At 40.9% G+C, this 24,313-nt stretch overlaps 1 protein-coding gene across 1 annotated transcript in view; it reads right to left on the bottom strand.

Moving 5' to 3' along the window:
* zmat4a (zinc finger, matrin-type 4a) overlaps positions 1 to 24,313 on the bottom strand; it is a gene marked incomplete at its 5' end in the record, with an annotated part of 99,660 nt that overhangs the window by 31,688 nt on the left and 43,659 nt on the right. Inside the window, 1 exon segment of the mRNA XM_084551171.1 lies at positions 19,905 to 19,994. Coding sequence (XP_084407297.1) covers positions 19,905 to 19,994 — 90 coding nt within the window.

Genomic DNA, 24,313 nt, shown 5'->3' with positions numbered 1-24,313 from the left:
ACGTTTAACGGAACAAGCTAGGCCACTGGCCAACCAATTTCCAACCATGTAATCCAGGAGAGAAACGCATGAATTACTAAAATGTCACGTTCATACCTTTCTGCTGGGACCATGAGATTGTTAAAGCCCAACAGCCTTGTTTATGCTTTGATAAATTGTTACAAGCCCTAAATGTGACCAGACTCATAATTGAGCTGCAGTGGAGTTCCTTCACTTTGGCAGCACATGCATACACTCTGTCAGCAACTACATTAACACAGGTGACTCTTTGAATTTGCTGTTCTCTGTAGGACAACCAACCCCTCTTTTCCACACCATTAGGTACCCAGCAATACCATTTGTGGCAGCAGGAATCATGGGACCCTCCTCTGAACAAAAGCATTCAGCTCTGCAAACCAGCATGCCTGTACCCATAACCACGAAGTATTTCACACAGCACTTACACTAATATGGCTAGCAATTAAGCTAATTACAAATTAAATGAGGAAAACAGATATCAAACAGCAGCTTAAATAGGCTACTCCTTTTAAAAGTGTTGAATGCCACATCACAACGCTTTGGTTTTTCCTGTTGGGAGAGAGGTGTTTGGCTCAGACACAAATGCTTCTCCCAAGAGGAAACTAATGTCATTGTGTGGGAGGTGCTGAAGAAAACATCCAGCTCTCTAAATAAGCTGAGGGCAGAGGGTACTTAAACAGGGTTAGTAGGAGATGTTACAAGTGGCTAATGTGATTTTTTTTTTGTGGTGGTATCATAGTCAAAGTGGCCGATGTGTTATTCTCAAAATAGGTTTGGGTAGGACAAGACAGTACAGAACAGCGTCTTCCACCTGAGGACATACTAAATTCCAGTAATTCCAGTATATTTCTAGTAATATTTTGGTTTACACATGCAAGAGGCTAATATACAATGGCCTATCAAAACTGGCATAGTGATTGCCTCACAGCCGTGCGTGGAGGAGTTGAAAATATACCGACACACATTTGTCTTTTTGCTGGGATGTTGTCGGCCATGTGAGAAGTGCTGTCTTTTGTGGCACACATTTTGACCAAACGTCTGGAAAACTGCTAAAAGGAAATGCAAACTAACACAGGTCTCTATCAACTACTACTGCGCAATGTTAGCTGTTGGTGCATCCAGATAAGACATAGGTGATATTAGACGACTGCAGAAAAAATAAATAATGTAACAGAAAGACCTCAGAATCAGAGCTCAAACAGTAATGGATATATATGATTTATAATTATTTCTTGGACTGTGAGGAAGTCTACAAAGATGTGATGTTTTTTTCTCTGTGGCTTTTTTTTTGTCTCTTCGGTGGAGCAGAAGCTTGACTTACAAATTTTACAAATCTTACTTACTTATTTTTCAGATTTTCAGACCAGTCTGGTAAACATTCCTTTGGGATTTCAACACAGAAAAAATGTGCATACGACTGGATAGTCCTACAACCAATCTGAGCCCGTTCGTCGTGAACAAATTCAACTCCACAGCGTCCAGATATTGTGTATGACTGCATCGCTGTTACTCACCACATAAATCCAACTAAAACGATGTGATTGGCCCAGTACATCTTTGCTGGGGTACAATCAGTTTCCAACTTAGCGACTCTGGTCCAACTTTCCGCTGCAAAATGTGGGTAGGGTAAGTCTGACTGGGTTCCAGGCCAGAATTTCCATTAAATTTTAGAATTGGAAAACAAAACAAAATAAACAAAAATAAAAAACTTAATGGATGGTTACATTTTTCTCCTCATTTTCCCACGCCAGCATATAATCTCTGCATCACAAGCATAGACTGTATAAAGATGGACGACGGAACAGCTCCTCAAAAGTGAAGCCAAAGCAAGTAGAGCTCCCCCTGGTGACTGGCTGCAGTATAGGTCATAAGCACCATGTTAGTGGATCAGACTTGGGCTGAACTAAAACACTAATATACATTTTTTTCAAGGATGATGTTGTTTTAAGTAGTTAATATAATGCTGATGCATATTCAAGGGTCCATTTTTCTTGATGCTACAGAAACAGGATGGGACATTGTGGCTTGACATGCTAAGTTGCCATGCCAACCACTAGATTGAATTGGCCCCATGAAATGAAAACGCGAGTGAGTCTGGCAGAAGTGTGCATGGCTCCACTCCCAGACCGTACTGCGCAGACTCTGGCTCCAAAGTCGCAAGTTGGCGCCACCTGTATCCCTGGGAAAATAGCGTCAGTTTGGCCAATGCAAGGAAGTGGGGACACGTTGTCCATATTTATATACAGTCTATGGTCACAAGATCAGTGTCAAAAACTTGGCTTTTTTGCCAAAATCGTCTGGCCTTTGTATCGCAGCGAGATCGTAACTGTTACTAAAACACAACCTGCTGCCATTTTATGAAAGTCGCAGAGCATGGTCTCAATGAAGTGTCTAGGTACAGCGCTACTATGATTAAAATGGCAGGAGCAGTGCTGTGCTCAATTTCTTTTTTGCATTAAATTTGATAGAGTTGGAGCAGAAGATTTTTAGAACAAGTTCCATATCCGAGCGCCACTGACTGGTTTTTATGATGATATTTTATTCTCTATTTTACAGTTCTGGTTCAGTGGAAATAAAAATGTACATTTTTACTGCATTTTTCACGTATCACTCTGACCTGGTGACAGGGACACAATGGCTTATTTTAACATTCTCCCCAGGGTCTCTTTTCCAGAGAGACCTTATAGTTCTGGGGTTGTTACTGACTGGATTTCAAGACGCGTGTTGCTGTATGCATCGATTTTCAAGGTACAAGGTTTATTCCCCAAGACAGGGTAATATAACAAAATTCTACTTGGAGTTCTTTTATACCATTTTCCACAGTAACAAACACAACTACCAAATAATATGAGAATAACTGTATTTATATGAAAACTTTTCAATGTCGCAAGATGCTTCACAGACACAGAAAATGCATGTTAACAACAGATCAAAACAGCAGAACAGCAGATAAAAAAAGAGCGAAATAAACAGTGATAAGAGCACACGGGCAGAAGAAATTTAAAAAATGTTGAATGTAGTTCATTTTGTGATTATTTGCACTAGATGTTGCTCAAACACACTTTCCCTCAGCATGTACCATTGGCGACAAAAGCCGACCCCGCACTTCAGGCATTTACAGAATGTTTGCTTCACTTTGCAGGTCATTCTCCTGCGCTCTTCTGCATCCGTGAAGGGCACGTCCACGCTCGGTGCCTCTTTTAATGCCATCCACTACTAGGCGCACAGCAACTAAGCCAGCTGAAGCATGAAGTGCCTTCAGGCAGTGTTGTTGTTCATGCAGCACGTTTAATGCCTGATTCACATCCATAATTGTCTTTCTCTTAACCATATTGATGGTTAGTCGTCCACTTACAACGCAGCTCCATCACACGTGATAATAGATAAGATTTCACAATATCACATAAAATCATTTCACAATAATCACTGTGTTCCCTAAAGCTCTGTCTGCATTTAGCAATTCACTTGTTGCTCGTTTTGTAGCTGGCAGTGGCCACTCCATCTGGGTTCACCCACTGCTCTAAACTTGCTGTCAGCAGGGTAAATTTGCGGTAGGAACCATACATGGACTATGTTTCCTTGCAGTAAACATGTGGCGTAGTGTTTGCTTCTTATGCCAATCAACTGTACTGGTTGCCACAACACCTCAGTGGTGAGATCAGCTCAACTACACTTCACACTGGCAAAGTTGTTTTGTTCGCCCAAGATTGGTAACAATGGCTGAATTTTGTTAACATTCCACGGCCTCTTGTTACCACATCACTGCTAGCCTAGGACATTTATCAATATCCATTCTCGTCTGACCTCGTGTTCTTGTGGACTTTTGAAACATCACCAGTCTCTGCCCTTGTACTCTTCAAATTCAAAGTACGCATCTGAGCAATTACAGTCTGAATACCCAGTTGTGCACTCACCCCATCTGTTTTATTGTGGATGCCTCGGGAAGGGACTTGTATGTACAATCAATTATCCTAGATTACATTTTGCGGGCATTATATAGTACACTGCTGTTCCAATTACAGAATGAATGCCCTGCATCCTCCCGTCCTCCGGAGTTTGTACTTTGTCAAGTACCACCAAGTACACAAGTCTGATGTTCACGTACTTGGCATTAATAAATACCCCTGTTCTCTTCCTGTGTGTTCCCTTAAAACAATTTGGAACAATGAGTAGTTCTGTCCAACAGAGGAAATGTCAAAGACTGGGGGACTTTTTCTTCAATATTTGTTTGTGTTTGTTTCTATGTTCTGTTGAAGCAAAGTTACATACAGTCAAAAAACAGATGCGGTTAAATTGTACCCACTGGCGGTTTTAGTGTTAGGGTCAGGGTTAATAAACATACTGGAACAAAGCCTTCCCAGAACAACTCTTCTTTCATAGAATATTTATGAAGAGTCGGGAACCCTCCTATATGATTTCGGTTATACTCCTAGACTTGAAAGTAGGATCCACAATTTGTTACATTGACAGATCTTTGGCCGGGTACGGTTGTTTTTCTACAGATTTTCACCGATCTTTCACAGAACTTTAATATTGTTTTATGTGCATAAAGATGACATTTAATTGCATTCAAGCTACACACCATTATTCAGTTGAGAAAATCACACAATAAACAAAGCCTGAACAAGTGTGTTTCACCAGTGGGGGTCTCATGCTGCTACTTCAAAGCATTTTTTTACAAAAATGCTATTTGTAGTGAGCTGTAATCCGTGCCGATCACTACTGCGTGTATGTGTGTGTGAGTGGCTAAGACAAAAACACAGATCTTCCTCCCACAGTGTGTAATAACAGAAACACTGCTGCACAGACACACAGCCCCTCCTTCCGCCCTTGGTCTTGTCCTTCACAAACTCTAGGCACACACGCACACAACCTCACACAATTTTTTTAGCTACTGGAGGAGCAGCATCACAGCAGCAGACCTACTCCTTGATCTTATATGCAGGTTTCCTAATCATAATGAGAAAATATATATTCAGGAAGACACCACAATTCAGTGGCAGATGAGATGCCACCTCCAAACAGAAATGATCCATAATTTCATGGGTAATTAAAACTGGATAAACGAAGAGCTAATTGCAGTGAAATGTAATTAATGAAGCCGTAGGTTGGTGTATGTTGTCTGATTGACAGTCACGGCGTAATAAACAGACCTGCCTGCCAGAAAGCAGGTTTATCAGTGTTGTACTGTATTCTGATTGTAGAATGGCTGCAGAGTAATACATCTAATGTGAATGATCATTTAACTTTGGGAATGTGAAGGAATTTCTGACAAGCAACACAGTAACATGGTTTCAGATATCTTCTTTTCTGTTCCTTTTTGGTTCCAGAAAACACATGAGTCATTTGAAACCCAACACATGCTGTATTTCAGCAGTCATATATGGTTTGAATCATTTTTTATGTTTGTGTGTGCATGTGTGTGTGTGTGTAATATCTCAAGCCAACAGTGAGAAATAATTGGAGTTCTGTATTGGCAGAATATTGTGCTGTGCTGCACTTCTTTGAATATGTAACTGATGGAGGCAGGAGGAGAGAACGAGAGAGGGGGGTCGCCTCATTCCCATTCATGTGAGGCATAATAAAATAATCTTTTTGATTTGCAAGCAGTAAATTCTCTTTGCTGTCAGCGCGGTACTGCACATTTTCATCTTGGTTTAAGCAGCGTGTCCTTTCCTGCCTGTGTTTGTGGCGTAGCATAGACACGGTGCGTGATGTCTTACTGCACCGGACTGGTGTTATTCTCTTTTGTCGCTGCATCATAAACGCCACAGCTGCAACATGCTCGGACTCGCAGATACTCCGTCTAGGATGCAACGCTTTCCTTCTAGAAGTGGAGTCAACGAGCTGCACCACTCTTTAAAGTGATAGCTCTGAAGTGCGGCAAGCCTGGACTGGGTGGTGTGATTCTGGCTAAGCTTAGCAGTGTATAAATCCTGGGCTAAATCTGGAGGTCAGGGAACGCTCACTACTCATGTGCATCTCCCCTAAGGCACACACAGAAGAAATAGGACATCCAAGTGCAAGGGTATCCCTGCAAAAAAAAGGATAGAAAGCACTTGCTCCCAACATAGCTGTGGACAATGCAGTCCATTGCTGCCAAGCGGAGCATACAGGGGAGAGCTAAGCAGGGCTGACACAGTAGTCTCTGCTGCTACTGCTGCTTTGGCCACACATACAGGAAATTGACCTTCACGTTAAACGGCAGGCACTACTAACAAGGGCGAGGAATAAATCCTTACACACCACTGGAAAGTGTGTCACAAGACCATAATGATATATTATACAGGCGAATTTCTGGGTCTCATTTGAGAATGCTACACACAAACAGATTAGATCTTGAAAGAAAATGTTGTTGCTACTAATTTTCCTCATAGACTTCTGCACATTTCAATGACTGATGTCTTCTTTTCTCAATGTCTGTAACTGTCACAGCAAGGGCTGAAATGACAGATGGATGCAACTGATTGGGTCACTATGTGTGGAAAAGGTCACCATGGTTGCATGGACTGCTGAAAATGAGACTTTAATCGTCAAAAGTGAGGGAATCCTTTAAACCAATTGCTGATAAAATGGACACGGTGTACAAATGAAACGGCCTACCACAGCAGCACGACCGCCATGCACAAGCATCTCAACAGCAAATATCTGGGGACTCAAACAATAAAGTCAGTAGTGGGATTATTATAGTGACCTTTGTTTATTTCCTGGTGGCTGTTCGGGGCCTGGGACTTGAATTTGTGTCCTCATCTGTTGTGTTTCACAGAAAATCTTTGATGAAATGAAGACTCTCTCAAGCATATACGAATGGCTGGCAAGGCAGGACTGCTTTCCAGTGTACTTTCAAGTTGTAAGCACTTTGTTAATATGCATATAGACATACGAAAGCTAAGCAATGTAATTTTACATAAATGTTATGTTTTAAGTGGATGTAAGAAACCCTTTGCAGATAAATAATACAATTATAGTTACAATGACAATAAGCAAAAGCCACTGAAGTGACATGATACATCCAGTTTCACTAGTTCTATAATTTTATCAAAGGGCCACACTTTATTTAAACTCAGATCCAATTTTTTTGATATCCTAGATTAAAGTAAAAGCTGAGCTCTTTAAAAATGACTGAATTCTTCTTAATCCAGTACCTTTAGCCTTAACTTTGTCTTCACAAGGTTAAACAATTCCCTGCTCAACCTTATCAAAGCTTTTCACAATGAAATGTAATTGTGAACAGCAGGTTCACACCGTGGATGACCCAGCTGAGGGACTTGGAGGATATTATGATCAGTTGCACCGACTCAGCAAAACATACAGCTGCGGTGACTGCACGCTCAGCGCTTCTGATGAGCCGTGTCAAGCTGACATTTTCACCCAAATTAGTTTTCCACTGTTGGGAGTAACTCACATGACTCCAGACAGCATCTAAAAATATTTGGGACTGATGGGCAATTTACAGGAGAAAAAAAAAAAAAAAGCGTAGTTTCAGACTAAATCTCACATTGTGGCTGCACAGCAAGCAGTCAATCCTCGACATCAAAGATACTTAAACCGCTTAAAATTCATTCCCAAACCTTCGTATTGAGCGGAAGCTAAACTCACTGATGTTACATCTGTTTTCTCTCTCGTTCTTTTGGAATCCTTCTATTGAACAAATTACAGACCACCAAGCCCGTTAGACATCTCAGTGCAATCCAAGCACGAACAGTTACCTCTTGAGGGCTGAAAAATTGTACAACGTGTCTATTTTGGCTAATGTGTAGCGGAATTTGGAGTGCCAATTTTAGAAGGATTTGATTTGAATGCACTGAACCAGGTCCAGTCCTAAATCTGTTCAGCTGTTCATCATCCCTTACTCTCTTGGAAAAGGCCTGAAAGTCACTGAATGTGGAATATTAAAATGACTGTCATTATTCAAGCTTTGCACGGAGCATGTGAAAATGCAGCCTTGTGTGGTGTTGGCATCTCATGCAGTTCCATTCAGCACTGTCAGATGGCTTTCTTTTTACAGCCCCTCACTGCTTTTTGGAAGTTCCATTTTCAGGTGGTTCATTGCCCTCAGTACTGTCCCTCTGGCCTCCTGCCTTTATTCTGCTGGGCCCTTCTATCTGCACGGTGAGGGATTTTGCTAATTCATGGGCCTTCATTGGAAAGAAAGGACCACCTTCCCGAGCGCGCCAACTCACATCCATCGCCTTTGCAAAGAAGCACAGGAGAAGCATAAAATGTGGGAACACTTTAGGAAGAGACATGGAAGAGTGGAGTCTAGGTTCCACACGGGAAGTGAAAAATACATTTAGCGGAGCAAAAAGTAAACAGCATCGCCTCAGTTCATTTTTCAAACAGAAGAAGATTGACATTTCATTTCTTGAGGAAACATTTGATATGATATCACTCCACAAAGTTGTTTATTCAGCTTTGTGCACTACAGGCTGTGTGCGTTTATCCATTAGCACTCCTCTGTAAAGGGATATTTAATTATTTTGGAAATGTCGCACAGGAAAGACTTAAGAGTATTGTATTCAGGCAAAGGAGGGTAAAACTGCTGCATCAGGCCACCATGTATGCAAAAATAGAAGACAGGGAAGGAGTGGAATTAGGACTGTAAGGCTGTAGAGTACAGACCTGTCTGTTTGGTTGTTTTGGGCATTTCATCATTTTATTCTTTAAGCACAAACTCCATTGTACCCCAAAAAGAAATGGAGACTTGTGTGTCTGACTCTGGTAACTTCTAAGTACAGAGACTAGACATGGGCCAAAAGGTAGGTTATGGTTAGAAGTGACAAAAATCTGCAACAACAGAAATTCTTCCTGTACCAAAACGTCGCCTCAGCCTGAAGGACGACATAAAAAGACTTGTCACAGTAGTATTATTGTATGGCAGTGTACTAGTAGTGTAGAGTACAAGAACTACTACTTAGTTATGGTTTCAGTGGTTCCAATAGCATTTAATATAACTGTAATGTGACTGATAACGGGAACAGAAGCAAAAATGACTGTAAATAAAGAACTGTACGCACTGTTGCTTTAGAATCAGAATCAGCCAGACGTCCCATGCCCACCAAATTTTTGTGTGTCTACAATAGCTTTCTAGGAAACTGATTATGCCCCTGCAAAGATCTGCCGGGCAAATCCAATCCTAAAACATGTCTGGCTGTAGCACTATCTAATCACATCCAAAGGTATTTTTTTACTTTGTATCAGTTGAAACGTGCCCCATAATGATCCAAATGGCGTCTTACCAGTCTTATATTCTGATAAGAACACAGCCAACCCAACTACTATGTGTACACATACAATACATTTTACTCTATTGTTTTGTATGTACTTATAGGCATATGTACAAATAGACATAACAGCTAAGTCCAAGGATGACAAAAACAACTGAACCACCCTGACACAGACTTTGTCCAAATTGGTCCCATTAGTCCTCACAGTCAAACCATAAATGTACAACTGACTCAACAATTAAAATGCACATCCCCACCACAAAATGATGGAGTTAACACTGTTTGTTCTGTTATCAAACATCCGTATTGCTTCCATTGTTGTGCTTGATTTAAACCAGATTTTCTTTTTTTCTGTCTTTGGGATTTTCTCGATAATCACCGTGCGTAGCTTTGTGCACGCTGAATGCTATATGGTTCAACCTAGCATTAAATTCACAAGCTCAGAGGCAAACATGCATCAGATAAGCTATATAAAATACATACATGTATATAAAATACATGTACATGTGGTGATCTGCTGTTCAAATGAAGTCATCAAGTGGTAATGCAAATATGCAAATCAGATCATGACATTATGGACATGTGTGAGTAACAGATTTTGTTATGCATGCCTACACATTCTGCATGGTATAGCCATCTGTGCGCTATGCTAATTTCAGCATATGTATGTTTTTCTGATAGTATACTTTCTAATTTAATTTACAATTTGGTTCATCCCACTGGCATATATATATATATATATATATACATATACATATTATGTATATATATCTATATATACATATAGATATATATAGATAGATAGATAGATATATCGATCTATATATATATATATATATATTATTTTTTTTTTTACAAATGCATGCCCTTGATTTCATTTTCTTTCATTAATTTATTTATTTTTTAATCTGCAACTGTGACAGAAGAACAGTGTTCTTTTTTTTTCTGTCCCTCGAACTCCCTGGCCATGCAGCTGATTCAATGTGCATACATGCATTACAAAGTGTGCGTGGCCGTAAGTGTACGTGCTCCAACAGTGCAATCTGCTGGATATTGCTCAAGGAGAGGTCGAGGCAATGAAGCATAAGACTCCAGTCACTTCTTGTTCAGTCAAGGTAGCGTGTGGGACACCTGTGCCATCTCCGGTGTGAGCTCTCCGTGTCTCCACCAGGATCCGGTGGCAACACTGCAAGTCTGATTTAATGGAAACTGGCAGTTGAATAAACTGACAGGCAAACACCAGAAACAGCCAACCAGCTACACACATGAACATGCGTTAATGGTTTTCACTTCTGCTGGACAAAGCCCTAAATTGGGCATTGATAAGAAGAAACAACATAAAATGGTCAGCAAAAAGGAATTTGGGGTTTGTGCAGTGACCAGTGCAGATTTTATGTATCTCCTAAAGTGCATCACTTTGATCAAGACTAAAATATTTCTATTGCCATTGAATGGATTATTGCAGTATATATTTTTAAGACACTCATGGTCCACTGAAGGTCCTTTCTCCACTAGTGTCCAACAGCAGGTAGACTTCTAATGATCTACCATAAGTGGTTACCACCAACCCCAACATGAACCCATGTCCGGTCCTAACTTCTTCTAACTCTAACAAACCTAAACCCTTAAACCAAGTTTTCAGCCTACTACAGCCATTTGAAGGTGCCAGAAATTAACGCCAGGCCAGGATGCCTCCACTTCATACTAAATTCTTCACTCCCAATGTCCTAACCTGAAGCAACTGAACAAATGATATGTATAAATCATACTAAAACAACCATTTTTGTTAAATAATAAAAATGATTACACTGGCTGTCGACATAAGCAAAACCACTAACAGGAACCACAGAAGCTGTAATGAGCAAATGTCAAGTATTTAATGATTTACCGTATTAATCTTGTCATATCATTTATTTGCCCGACTAATCAATTACTGCACTCATCCTTTCAGCGGTATAAAACATAAATCACAGCACAAATGCATTTCCAGCACTGTAATCGACCAAAAGCCTCTCTACCTCGAGGGAAGGTCCAGCTACTGGAGACATTTTCGCTGAATCGTGCAATTCTTGTGCAGCTATCCATATCACATTATTAATAATTTGCTGTTCAAATATCAGGACAGAAGATTTAGCGAGCTGCAAAAACAAATGAAAAAACATCGAAGTGAGCTCTTACTGGCAAAACTGCAGTCATGCCGCTTTATTTATTCCTTGTTTGTCACTTAGGTTTCACTGTTTAATAAAATAACACTCTGGTTCTTTCTCGCTACACCACAAGAAAGCAAGGCTCTCTGCTCAAAATTCAACAACTTTATATCAAATTTCGAATAAACCACAAAAACGTGCCATTTTACAGCCTTAGCACTCAACATGACAAAGCCCTAAAACACTACTTGACTGATGCCCCCTCCCCCTCTACATGAGAGCAGGTTATCACGGCAAGTAGCATGACCAGCAGCGTGTACAGTTGTCAGATGCCATCAGCTCAACTGGATCCAGACGTCGGGCCATGCCAGGCCGTACGCACTCCTACAGTCTCTGGAGGCAGTGCTGCAGAGTGTATTTTTAGATTGTGCCACCTTATAAGCACAGCCTGGTCGCATCACATCTGTGTAGTTTAAGTAGAGCCCTCTCCCATCAAGGCAGTGTGCCCTTTTACCAAGGGCCTAAGGTCAGACTATGGATCCAACGTAGATTTATAGTGACACTTGAAAAAAAACAAAGATGAAACAATGTATGAGTCTAATCCTGGTTTTGTCACAAATGTTGTCATTCTCTTCAGAAAATCCCAAAACAAAGTAAAAACACACTATCAAATGTTCAGAGTCACTACATTTGGTAGTACCCTGCTAATGACTGTAACAGCAGATCTTTACCAGTAGTGTGGATTCAAAGATGTGTCTTGAGGAAAGGTCATGGATGTCATTAAAATCAAAAGGCTTTGCCTACTTGGGTGAGTGATTTTGCTCTACAATCTGTGCAGAAACTGGATTGATATTGGAGCGTACGTAAAATATGAAACGGTTTATCCTTGACAGTAAAAAAAATGCATTTGGATCCAGATCTTGGGAGCAAGCTGAGTTTTTGTCTTGATGACAGGACTAAAGAGAAGGTTGGTCTGGACAAACTGTACTGATATCTTGCTGGATAGAAGGTCAGGGCTCCTTAAATCAGCTTATGCAACTGGGAACAAAGTATTATGTCATAGTTAAAAGTTAATGATAACCGCAGAATGACTTAACAGAGGTCTTGGAAAGGACATGACATGTTTTTGCCTGTAAACCAATAGTAATATATGCTTTCACCATCATTCATCTCTAATGGACGAATCGCAATGAATTAACCTCTCCTCACTTGATCTGAGAGTTTCCAGAATCACACAACATAGCCAGCCATGGCTCACAGACTAGACAAGAAGAAGGCTGAGCAACATTTTGGTAAATGGTAAATGGTCTTGTTTTTATATAGTGCCTTTCTACCTATTGGTACTCAAAGCGCTTTATAGTCACAGACGCATCTACCCTTCGCTGACACAAGCACACACACATTCACACACCAGTGCCACACACTGGGAGCAACTGGGGGTTCAGTGTCTTGCTCAAGGACACTTCAGCATGTGGCACACTCCGGGGATCGAACCACTAACCCTCTGGTTCATGGACAACCCGCTTTACCTACTGATTCCTCAGTTGGCACTGGTGATGATCTTAAGATTATAACATGATAATACAGAAATTTTGTAGATAAGTTGTACAGCACAAGATTTTTTTTCAAGGTTATTCTCCATCTCACTGGACATCAGTTGTTAGGAGATGTCAGAAGGAACCTCATTATTTAGTGTCAGCATCTCATGGTTGGGACATTTTGTTTCTTTTTTTTTTGTTATTTAAAATTCATATTATTTTACTTTAAGCGCATTTGACAACTCTTTTGCCCAAAATAACCCTCTTCTTCAATCCTAGACCCTCATTCCACTGATCCCTCCCTTCCAGACTTTCCAGAAATAGGTATTAAGTCCAAAGTTGATTTAATTTAAATAGCAGTGAGATTAGGAGAGCTGTTATATCTGCTCCAAATGCCTCCCTTGGCTCTCAGTCTTGTCTCATGACAGGACTCAGAGATTTTTCTGTCCCCATCTTCCAGAGATCAATTTGACTGTTGCTTACCTGGTCAATGGCATCTCGTTACAAGCAATACAGTCACTGTCAACACTGGAGCCACCTGGAATGTATTGCGTTATGATTTAAGGTTGATGGATGCCTAATAAAGAAGGTTTTGTCATTCTACCGCAGTCACAAAAATAAATCTGAATTCAGCTGGAACAGAGAAAAACATGTCAACAGCATGCAGAAGTAAAGAATAAGGCTTTTAAACTTAAGCTTCATTTTATTGTAGTATGTAGGTGTGGCTCCCTCGATACCACGTGAACCAGTCACTCAGCTAATGACTTCAGTTAAATAGGCTTGCCTCAGGTGTTTCAACCCTGGTGGATTTGTCCTGGTGGATGTAAAATACAATGGATCAATCATGTGTATTTGTAACCTAACCTCTACAATAAAACACATCCGGAGGTAAGTCCCCATGATTTATTGAATAGGATTACATAGACTTCATGGACATTGACTTAATCCTATTAGTTCCCTTATCCTTTGCACTTTCATTTATGTGTTATGGACAATTTGGCAAATATTTCCACATAAAACTGCTTTAAGACATCATATGCGGGAAAGATGTGTTCTAGTTTAACACAGAAAAAGCCCCCAGTACAGCATGGCTTGTTGAAACCACAATGTTTCCTAACCAAAATGTTTTTGTTACCTAAAACTAACCACAGATGGAATTCCAGTGCCCACATCCAGTGGATTGTACTCCCTTCCTCCAACCTGACATCCTTCCTGTGACTATTCACCTATACTCACGCATTCAAAGCAGTGAGTGACTCAGGTGCTGGCCTAGCCATCTGGAAAAACATGTGATTCAGCATGTGAACATCAGTAGCTGCTAAACTGTCATCCTTGTGATTAGCAGACAATGTGGCACTTCATCTGTTTGTAAAGAATTACCTCAGCGCAAAGTAAATGAGAGAGGACTTCTGCAGCATATTGCATTTACTGTGGAATACATAAGCCGGGGTGCTACGTCAGACGGCCAAAGCTCCATATTTAATGAGCGCAGCAGTAAATTAAAACTGCCGTCTAGGGTTACCTGAACTGATAAAGCGACAAGATAGGCCTGGATCTGCCTGATTCACCTCCACAATTGCACGTCACTGTGTGTTTGCCTTGTGATAAATAATCAGAGCAGCATCGCCCACACCCTGGAGGAAACACTGATTTGTTACTTCTTCTATTTAAAGAAAAAATAGATGTCAGCCATGGTTTCTAGATATGCATAAGGTTTGGATTCAAATCAGTTCTTGGTTAACAGTTCTTGGTCTTCTAGACTAGAAAGACTCCCGAAGACAAGTCTAAAATCACCTCCATGGATACAGAAGTGTTAATCAGTGACAAAACAAATCAGCATGTAAGGTGACCTTTGGAAAGCAAATAACTTCTGACAAAATAACTGTTGAGCTCTTCGTGCTGATTAATCTATCATGTGCTGTTCTAGCAAAACAGTGACGTACAAACCCTCTTTGTATTCAGACGAAGCAGTTCCCAAACGGGTATAGCGTAGATTTACACAGAAGCTCAGCTCAGCCATCCCCCACATCAAGAGGATGTGGATGGCACGACCCATCAAGGTCACCTCACATGAACAAGCCTGGAAGAAGACGAACACTCTTTTCCCATTAACATTCCTGCTCGGTGATGCCACGGGGTGGGGAGAGATTCTGTGAGAAGAAATGGATCCATGTGGAAACCAGTTTCCCAGCCGTTCTTGTTGACACAGCCGTTACAAAGCAGACACAGATTCTACCTGACAGCCATACACAAAATGCTAACAGCTTTGATACTGAGAGCAGCTAGAATTATATTAAAGGCCACACTGGAGAAAAAAAATAAATAAATAAAAAATACATCGTATAAAACTGCTTCTACCTCAGGCCCTTTGTCAAGTTCTGAATCACTCTGCATGAATATTTTTCTCATCCAGCGTGGTTTAAATTCTTTAGTGGCAGACAGCAGCTAAGAATGCTTACATAAGTACCATATTTGAGTAAAGTTTGAAAAGGTACTGGTGGTAATGCATTTTATTTCCTCAATGTAACATATTTCATGAGTAAATATTCTACCTCTTACCCCATTACCATTGTATAATGTTGCTTATTGATTTAATACTGAACATTAACACATTCATATTAATGGGATAAAGATGTACTGTGTAATAAAAGCATCCCTGGTGCATAGTTAGAAGCTTCCTTCAGTTTAGACATGATATACTGCGACCATTCTTCAGCTCTCCCGAAATGTGCATCCAAGGCAAATTGCTTGTGATTCGAGCAACAGTGTGCTTCCTGGCCTCGGTTCACGTGTTGTTAGATGCCACTAACAGCTGCTGAACAGTGCAATCATGTACAACCGTAAACGCACCACAGCAAGCCATTATTTGCTTGTGCAGATCTTCAACCATGTGTGCAACATACAAACACAGAGGAAACTCGTTTAAAAAATCTGTTCTAAATAATTCATTTGTACTGTTTAGTCCTGGATTTGCAGTTGTTAGGACATTACTTACGAACAATGCATTGACTACCAGGTTGGTCCAGATTTATTCCTCATCTGATGAATACGAGTTCAATATTCAGTGTCCTAGACATTTCCAAATCTGTAGTTGCAAAATTATTGCAAATTTTTTTCTGCCTTCATTAGCTGCTGCCTGCTGTATCTGGAAATGCTGAGCAGTGAGAATGTCAGAAGACAGTAACATTCCCAGACAAAAAGAAAATACTCTGTAAAGCTGAGGGGAACTGCACAGTTGGTGAAGTATGCGTGTGATCCACTTTCATTATGCCACTACTAAGGAGTGCCACTTTAAGTGAAAACATTTGCATAACTGCTTCCCCTGCACTTAAAACAAAATTTTTTTTATTTGAGTCTCATTATGTTACAAACCAACAAATCATTCAGTGCAGATTTTCCTTTTTTTTCTTTTTTTCTTTTTAACAAATTCCAATGTGTGCACACTTATTAGGCAAATTGTATGTTTTAATTTGAAGGATTCATTTTAATATTTAAGAACTGCAGTGCTCTCGGTCATCCCAAAATGTTAATAAACCTCAAACCTGCATATTTTAGAAAGTAAAAGTGAGGTTTTGGCTTTCTTAGGAGAATATCTATGTGTGCACAATTATTGGGCAACTATTAGTGTGCAGAAATATTGCGCAACCAAATGAAAAATTAAAATGTACTCATCTCACTTGTTTTTTTGCTTGTTAAAGTGAGAATAAACAACCAACTCAAAATTCACGACATTTAAAAAGAAAATCAGTGACCATTTCTGGCCACCATTCTTTTCAATAACAGACATAAGCCTTTCAGTCACCTGTCAGTTTCTTGATCTGATCAACTTTTTGTGCAGCAGCAACCCCAGCCTCCCAGACACTGTTGAGAGCGGTGTAGTGATTTCCTTCACCGTAAATCTCACGCTTGAGAAGGGCCCTCAAGCTCACAATAGGGTTTATGTCAGGTGAGGAAGGGGGCCATGTCATTATTCTTTCATGCTTAGGGCCTTTACTGGCTAGCCACGCAGTGGAGTGCTTTGATGCATGCAATGGAGCATTGCCCTGCATAAAAATCATGGTGTTCTTAAAAGTTGCAGACTTTTTCCTGAACCACTGCTTGAAGAAAGTGTCCTCTAAAAACTGGGTTTGGGAGTTAATTTTGAGTCCATCTTCAACTCGAAAAAGTCCAACTAGCTCATCTTTGATTATACCAGCCCATACCAGTAGGCCAGGTGGAGCTCTGTGCCTCTTCCAGCCACAGGCCCATCCATGTTGTCCATAAAGAGTTACTCTGATCTCATCAGTCAATAAAACCTTTGAAAAAGTCTTGACGTTTCAACTTATGTGTCTTGTTCAGTGGTGGTTGGGTTTCAGCCTTCCTTACCTTGGCCATGACTCTGAGCGCTAACACTGTACTCACATTTGGACAGGGGGAATGCTGCTGTGAGGATCATGTTTTTTGACTTCTCCAGCGCATTCAACACCATCCAGCCCCTGTTACTGAGGTTCAAGCTAATGGAGATGGGCGTGGACTCACACCTCACCTGCTGGATAGTGGACTATCTCACTGGGAGACCTCAGTATGTCAGGTTGGGGAACTGCACGTCCGGGACTATCGTCAGCATCACTGTCACTCTCCCCTGTCCTATTCACTCTGTACACATCAGACTTCCAAGTACAACACAGAGTCAAGTCATATGCAAAAGGTCTCAGATGGCACTGCAATTGTGGGGTGTATCAGGGATGGACAAAACAGGAGTACAGGAATCTAGTGAAGAACTTCGTATCATGGTGTGAAACCGTAACAGTTTTTGACATTTCAGAGTCAGTTAAATCTCTTTTTTGGTCCATTCTGCCTGAGGAAATGAAGATGCCTAATAATTATGGGCATTTGGCCATAATAACTTAGGTCACATACTCCCTCATTACACAAATACACATCACCTGACACTCACTTGCCTAATAATTGTACACACAATGTAACAATGCAGCGGCCTTTATTAAAGAAATAAACTAGAGAAAAACCCACATATACTATATATGATGCTAAGAACTGGTCAGTGTGTGGTACGCGAGTTGACTGGAAGAAAAAAAATGTCATGTCAAATGTTCCATGTTCCACATCAAGTAGGGCCATCATTCACCACTGTGATCCCACATAATGATAAAAGCATCGGTATAACCCTGACAGCAGAAGGAGTACAAGACTCCTGTGTCTAAGAGATTGCAACAAAAAAAAATGTAAAAAAGAGAGAGAGGTTGTCAGAAAAATACATTTTGTCGATGAAATGTGAGGGAGAAGAGAGAGGGGAGGAAACGCAAGGCAAGGGAGAGAAAAGGAGCAGAATGAGAGAATTAATGACAACAGAATGGTAGAAGTGGAGAAGATGAAAAAACAGAAATAAAAGATGGCGATGGGGGCTGCAAGCAGGGGAGAACAGACAAAATGGAAAGAAGAGTAAGAAAATGGATTAGGATTGAACCAGAAAAAACTGACAGGTGGGAAGGGGAAGAGAGGGAGCAACGTGGCAGAAGGAAGAAAAAAATAGAGAGGAAGATGTGGATAGATATAAAGAGAACAAAAGAAAGAAAAAATAGAAAAGAAGAGGAGAATACTGGAAAGGGGTGAGATGAAGAAGACAAATAAAAGCAGAAGGAAATGAAAGGAAAAGACAGAAAAGTAGTGGAAAAAGACAGGAAAGAAGAGGATAATGGAATGAAAATCTGAGAAAACAAAGAGGTAAAAAATAAAACTTAAGGAAATAAGAAAGAGGTGCATGTGCAACAAGAGAAAAAAGAGGAAAATATGGAGGAAATTCAGTTATTAAAAAAGCAGGATAAATGAAAGGAAAGCAGAAGATTAAACGGGATATGAAACAAAAGAGGAAGGATAAATCATGGAAATTATTAGGAAAAGGAGAACAGAGAAAGGAATGAAACAAGAAAGGAGTGCTGAATAAGAGGAAAGAATACTTGAAGGAAAATGGCAGGGAACAGAGATAAAGAAAGGACAAAAAAAGAAGTAGCGGAAATGATAGGAACCTAAGAGGAAAGGGAGTTGGGGAAAACAGATGAGTGGAGGCGTATGTCTGGGGAAAAGAGGACAGACAAGTAGATGAGAACAAAAAAAAAAAAAAAAGACAGAGAAGACTGATGGGTTAGAGGGGAAATGCACAGCCAAAAAGAGACAGAACTGCAGACCGGATGATGAGCTGAGGCAGCAAGAGAAAGCAATAGTGTCCCTTGACGTATCCTTATCTGGTTCAGAAACCCAGATTTCTTAACGGAAAGCTGGCAAACCCCCCCCAGTAATCACAGCAGAGACACCAAGTCACTTCACTCAAGTGTCTCCACTACATTCTCCTCCATCACCCCAAGTCAACCCTGAACTCCACTGGAAAGGAACTTGGAATAGAAATGCCTCTAACACAAAATCTCAACACACACCATGGAATCTCAACATGGTGCGGCTTAGTTCAGTGAGGGAAGAGCTGCAGAGTGGTCTCACCTTCCCCAGATGGAGACAAAGAGGAAAAGACACCACTTTCAGCTGTAAAGATTACACCAGTGAAACAACAGACATCCCTACCCAAACTTTTATCAAACAGGGAACGACAGACCACATTATTGTGTCTGTCAGACACGTCATGTATTTCCAATTTACAAGACAGGGAGGGCTGTGAGGCCCAGATACCTCACAATGTGCCTTTGTGTTTGATGAAAGGTTGGATCCCCTGGCATCCAACCGCAGCGCTGTCACTGTCGCATTGTTCATTAGTCTAGAAATGTAGTACTGCTGTTTATCTGTCAGCTATTATGACACATGAAGTGTAGTGGGGGTCGCCGGGGTGTTGGAAAGGCAGAAAAATCCATTAAAGATAAGGGTTTCCATGTTGGAACAGCGGCAAAGGAGTGATCTGTGCGTGTTTCTCAGTGATTACAGACAACAAGGGGAACATAGGGTAGGATTGACAGAATTCACACGGGACTCACATTGTCTGTTCTGAGCTTCTTGGCAGGGCAGCCTCCATCCACAGGATGTAGCATGTAATACAACCGCACTTTGTTGGCATGTTTCCGACTCTGGAAGAGAGAAAAGGGAGAAATCTTATTATGACGGCTTGAACGTAGTTGATCCTTGTTTTGATATTGTCTCCTCAGGTTCGACTGTGAATTGACCAGGACATCCTGTGCTGCTTTCTACAGTTTATACATTAAAGGTATGGTGCAAACATTTGGGTTTGGATTACCATACCATGCCCTCATTCACGTTTATTTGGCACTCCATATACTGTGGAGTCACACATTACATGTGGTGCTGTTTAATCCCTTAAGTGCTAGGCTGTCTTTTGAGATTTCTGCCTGGAAATGCATCTACATTCAATCAGTAAAAGCAAACAAGTCTGGGCTTTATGGATACACTTGGTATAATTTTGAATTACAATAAGTATTTTTTGTTCCTTCAGCAGGCCAAAATGAGATTTGAAAAAGTGTTTATTTTTTTCATATCCATAATGAAAACTGTCGTCTAACAGTGAGTCAGCAGCCTCAGATGCTGTTGAAGCCGTTAGCCTTCTGAAGCCTAAATTAAAGAGAAAAAACCTCCAGTTTGTTACAAAAATGAGCGGGCAACACTTCATCCTAACATCAGCTAAAATCATCAGTAAGTAATGTCAATGGACTATTCATACAACGCTTTTCATATCAAGTTGTTTGTTTAAATCAACAACCAAGATAACCACGTGAACCTACGGATAGTTTTTCTACTTCACTGACCTGACTGGCTCGCATCTCTCATTTTCAGCAGGCAGCAGTTTCAGCAAAAATGTTAAAAAATCCCAACTGTACACCACCTGACTGGCAACAAACAGCAGATGGAAACCAACCGGTGAACAAAGTGTAACATTCAGCAAATAAACAGCCAGATATTTCCATCAGGATTTGGAGGGGCTAAGAGGAATCTAACGGACCACAAACTAATCCTAATGTTGAATTCTGTAATTTCATATCTAAATACGGTTGCGTTGCGTAGGGTTGTGTTAATTACTTGTTTCCATTACCACTAAAGTAAAACTTTTGTACAACCGGTTCTTGAAAATTGCATGCTGGATAAGATGTGCAGCATCAGTCTCCATTATACATTATCTTTGTCCATGCTGGGACTATCTCACAACAGTCCACTTGAGTATTCAAAGTACTGAATGTCACTGAAGTACTTTTGAAATCCACCAAGTACATATAGTATAGTGGACTAGCAAAGTGACTTCACTGCGGAATGGGAGCACGCCAAAAACCTTAGTGCTTCAGACATGCTCTGATCAAGTCGCACAGATTTAGGTTTATGCTCTTGCAGTGGGTCTACGTGGAGCCGAAAGCATTTCTACCTGTGCATGGGTGAGTCGGCATTGTCCTGTAATTGCGCTGCTAAAACGCTGGCCAGCGTCTGTTCAGCTGTATTGAGTTTCTCTCTGTAGTTCACACGAAAGTGGAACTGAGCGGCTCAAGTTATTAAATGTGGATCAACAGCTACTTTCACTGAAATCGCTGCAGCACAGAACAAAAAGAGGACATCTGAGCAGAGGTGGCTGAACAAGGGAGAATTTTTGGTGCTCGGCCGGCCGTTGAAACATGCGAACAAGGGAATGCATTTTGGACCAATCACAGCTGTTGTGGTCAGGTAGTTAACTTTCTGGGGAGGTGAACGTCATGTGACAGTAGTGATTTCTCATAAGCAACAGCCACAGATGTTCCTATTGAAACCCCAACTCCCCGCCAGTATTTTGGAACTGAAGAAGCTACTTGGATGAGTGGCGAAACATCTTCAAGAAACTCTAAAAGTCCAGTTCCCCTTGTTTTCGATGACTGAGGAACCATCACAGGCATACCTATGGCGTAGAAGTGATGTGCGACTATAAACCAAGCTGAACAGTTCAAACCTCGTCTCTTGGGTCTGTACACTGGCAGATTTCTCCCACATCAAGCTGACTATAGCAATCGACTCTTCATGTATTGTTTAATGTCCCAAGGCCCATTGACACAATCCCATGAGATGGAACTATATTTGGCACACAGCATGTTCCTGCATTTCACTTCTGTGCTATCTTGGAAGCCTCCTATTCATGTCTGAACTGCTATAATGTCACCATCCAAGTGCACAAGCTAATCTCATTATTAAAATGCCAAAACAGTAAAACTCATATTTCTGAGGTTATGCTGGAGGAGTCAGCATCCCGCTGCTGCAGAGTATAAACACTCTGGGTAATCACCATCATATACTAATGATATTGTTTTGAAAAACTGCCCAGTTAAGTGCCTCGCCTTCATAAGTCAGGTTAGTCACTGTTTAAATAGGTTTTTTACAGCTGGAGGGAGAGAGATATTGGACTACACTGTATTAATGGGCCGTGTTACATCAATCTGTGTAATTCATTAAAAAACAAACAAACAAAAAAAAACAAAAAACACCACCTTTCCTCCTCTTTCCAAAGCACACTCCTGTTTCAAAGATCGGGCTTAGGTTAGAGGTCCCATTAAAAATAGGTGAAGGCTGTCAAATGAAGTGCACTCTGCTGATCCCTGATACTGGACTCAATTGATAATTAGCACCCGGTTCAGTGAGGGTAAAGCAGGAGTCTTCTTACCAGCAGCCCATTGATCCCCAAGGATCTTATAGCACAGCCACGACAGGAGACAGGCAGGATTTGGGAGGACAGATTAGTGTATCTGAAAATGATTCTCGTCTGAGGTCAGATGATTTAGATGTCAAGCAAAAGTGACGCAAAGGAAGGAGGAGGAAGTATGAGGAGAGGAAAAACCGCCAGTGACAGTGTCGTTGCATCATCAGTGGACGTCACAGATGAGTTTATAGTCCAGGACGGCATTACTGAGGCATTTAGCAGTGTGGAAACGTGCCCAGTGTCTTTCTGCGTCAGGCAGCAGGATAACCATAGGCTTCTTTTCATAAATGTACAGCAGACAAACTCATCTTGCCTCGTCAGTGGGCTGTGGGAATAAATTTGCTTTGCCTGTCTGGTTTCCTGGCAAAGATACAGCAACATGAGCCCTGCCACTTCTTTCAAAGAAATAAAAGACACAAGAAATTCACTGAGCACTTATCAGTAAAACGCGGTCTGTTTTCATCTACTCCTTTTTAAATAGCATTTGCGTAAAAGGTGAAAAAAAAAAGGTGTCAACACTTTTAGCTCAAATGGGTAAGAACAAAGCATATTCTGCCTCTATTTAAAACACCTCTGGCTCCTGATGTATTTTTGGAATACGAAGTGGCTCTACCCTGAATACAGTATAACATGCTCACTGCAACAGCAGAGAACGCTTCAAACTCAGTGTGAAGAAAGTAGAAGAGAGATTTGAGCATGTGAAATTGCGGTTTTCTGCCTCGCTTACCACTAAATAATCAGACTAAAATAAATTACGGGACATGTAGTAGCAGAATCAGCTTTGTATTGTTCGATCTATTTGTTCCTGTGCTAAAAATGTGATTTAGATCTATTTTGCCGTGCAGTGACAGATTATGATTATGAGGGAAAGGGGGACAGGAACAAGACAATCAACCAGAGTGTAACATCAATTTCCTGGGAGGTCACTGTCAATAGCCGTCATGGAGACATCATTTTGGAGCACGGTGGGGATCGAGACACACACATGGTTGTCCCTTTAGCAACGGTGTGCGGCACACAGGAAAAAACAAGGACTATTGGTGCTCACCGAAAGACTGGTAACAGAAAACGGCCATGAAGACGTGCAGAAAAGGTACGATACCAACCAAAAGACACTTGAATGGCCCCTGCTTGGCCAATGGGTGTGCAGAGGGGTACAACAGGGATATACACACTTGATGTTTCTCAGTACAAATTAAGTGCTTTCTGCTCAGAATTAGGTTTTATTGAATAAAAGTGAGCGTGTCACTAGGCAATACGCCTGAGGTATATTACATATACCCTAATACTTGCTTTACCACCATGCTGCTCTCCATGCTACAGTGAATGCTGTTCACTCAGTGTCCCCTGCAGTATGTCCCCCAGCACAAAAGGCCATGCTGTCATAGTTCCTTGGAACCTCTACTGCATTTTTAAATGTGCTGGCAGGCAGTGTTCTACCAGAATATCAAACCATTTAATCTGTGGTTCCAAAACACTTCAGAGAAACCAGATTTTAAGGATTCAATTGTAATGTATCTGACTACTAAACGTTTCTCTTTAACCTGTTCAATAATTTGAACAATTTTTTTTTCAGCATTGTCAGTACTGCCTGGGAGATTTTAAATTCTTCTTCAAAAAAAACCCCCACTATGTAAGAAAGTGGATCCAGGCAGGTAAATGGAACACTTTTACATCCGCACTAAACCTGAAAAAAGTCTGTGTCTTGTATTTCACAAATGCAGT

This window comes from Chelon labrosus, assembly GCF_963514085.1.
Source record: "Chelon labrosus genome assembly, chromosome: 9".
Classification (NCBI taxonomy): Eukaryota; Metazoa; Chordata; class Actinopteri; order Mugiliformes; family Mugilidae; genus Chelon; species Chelon labrosus.
The sequence above is the reverse complement of the archived record's forward strand: the minus strand, read 5'-3'. Positions and strand labels throughout refer to the sequence as shown.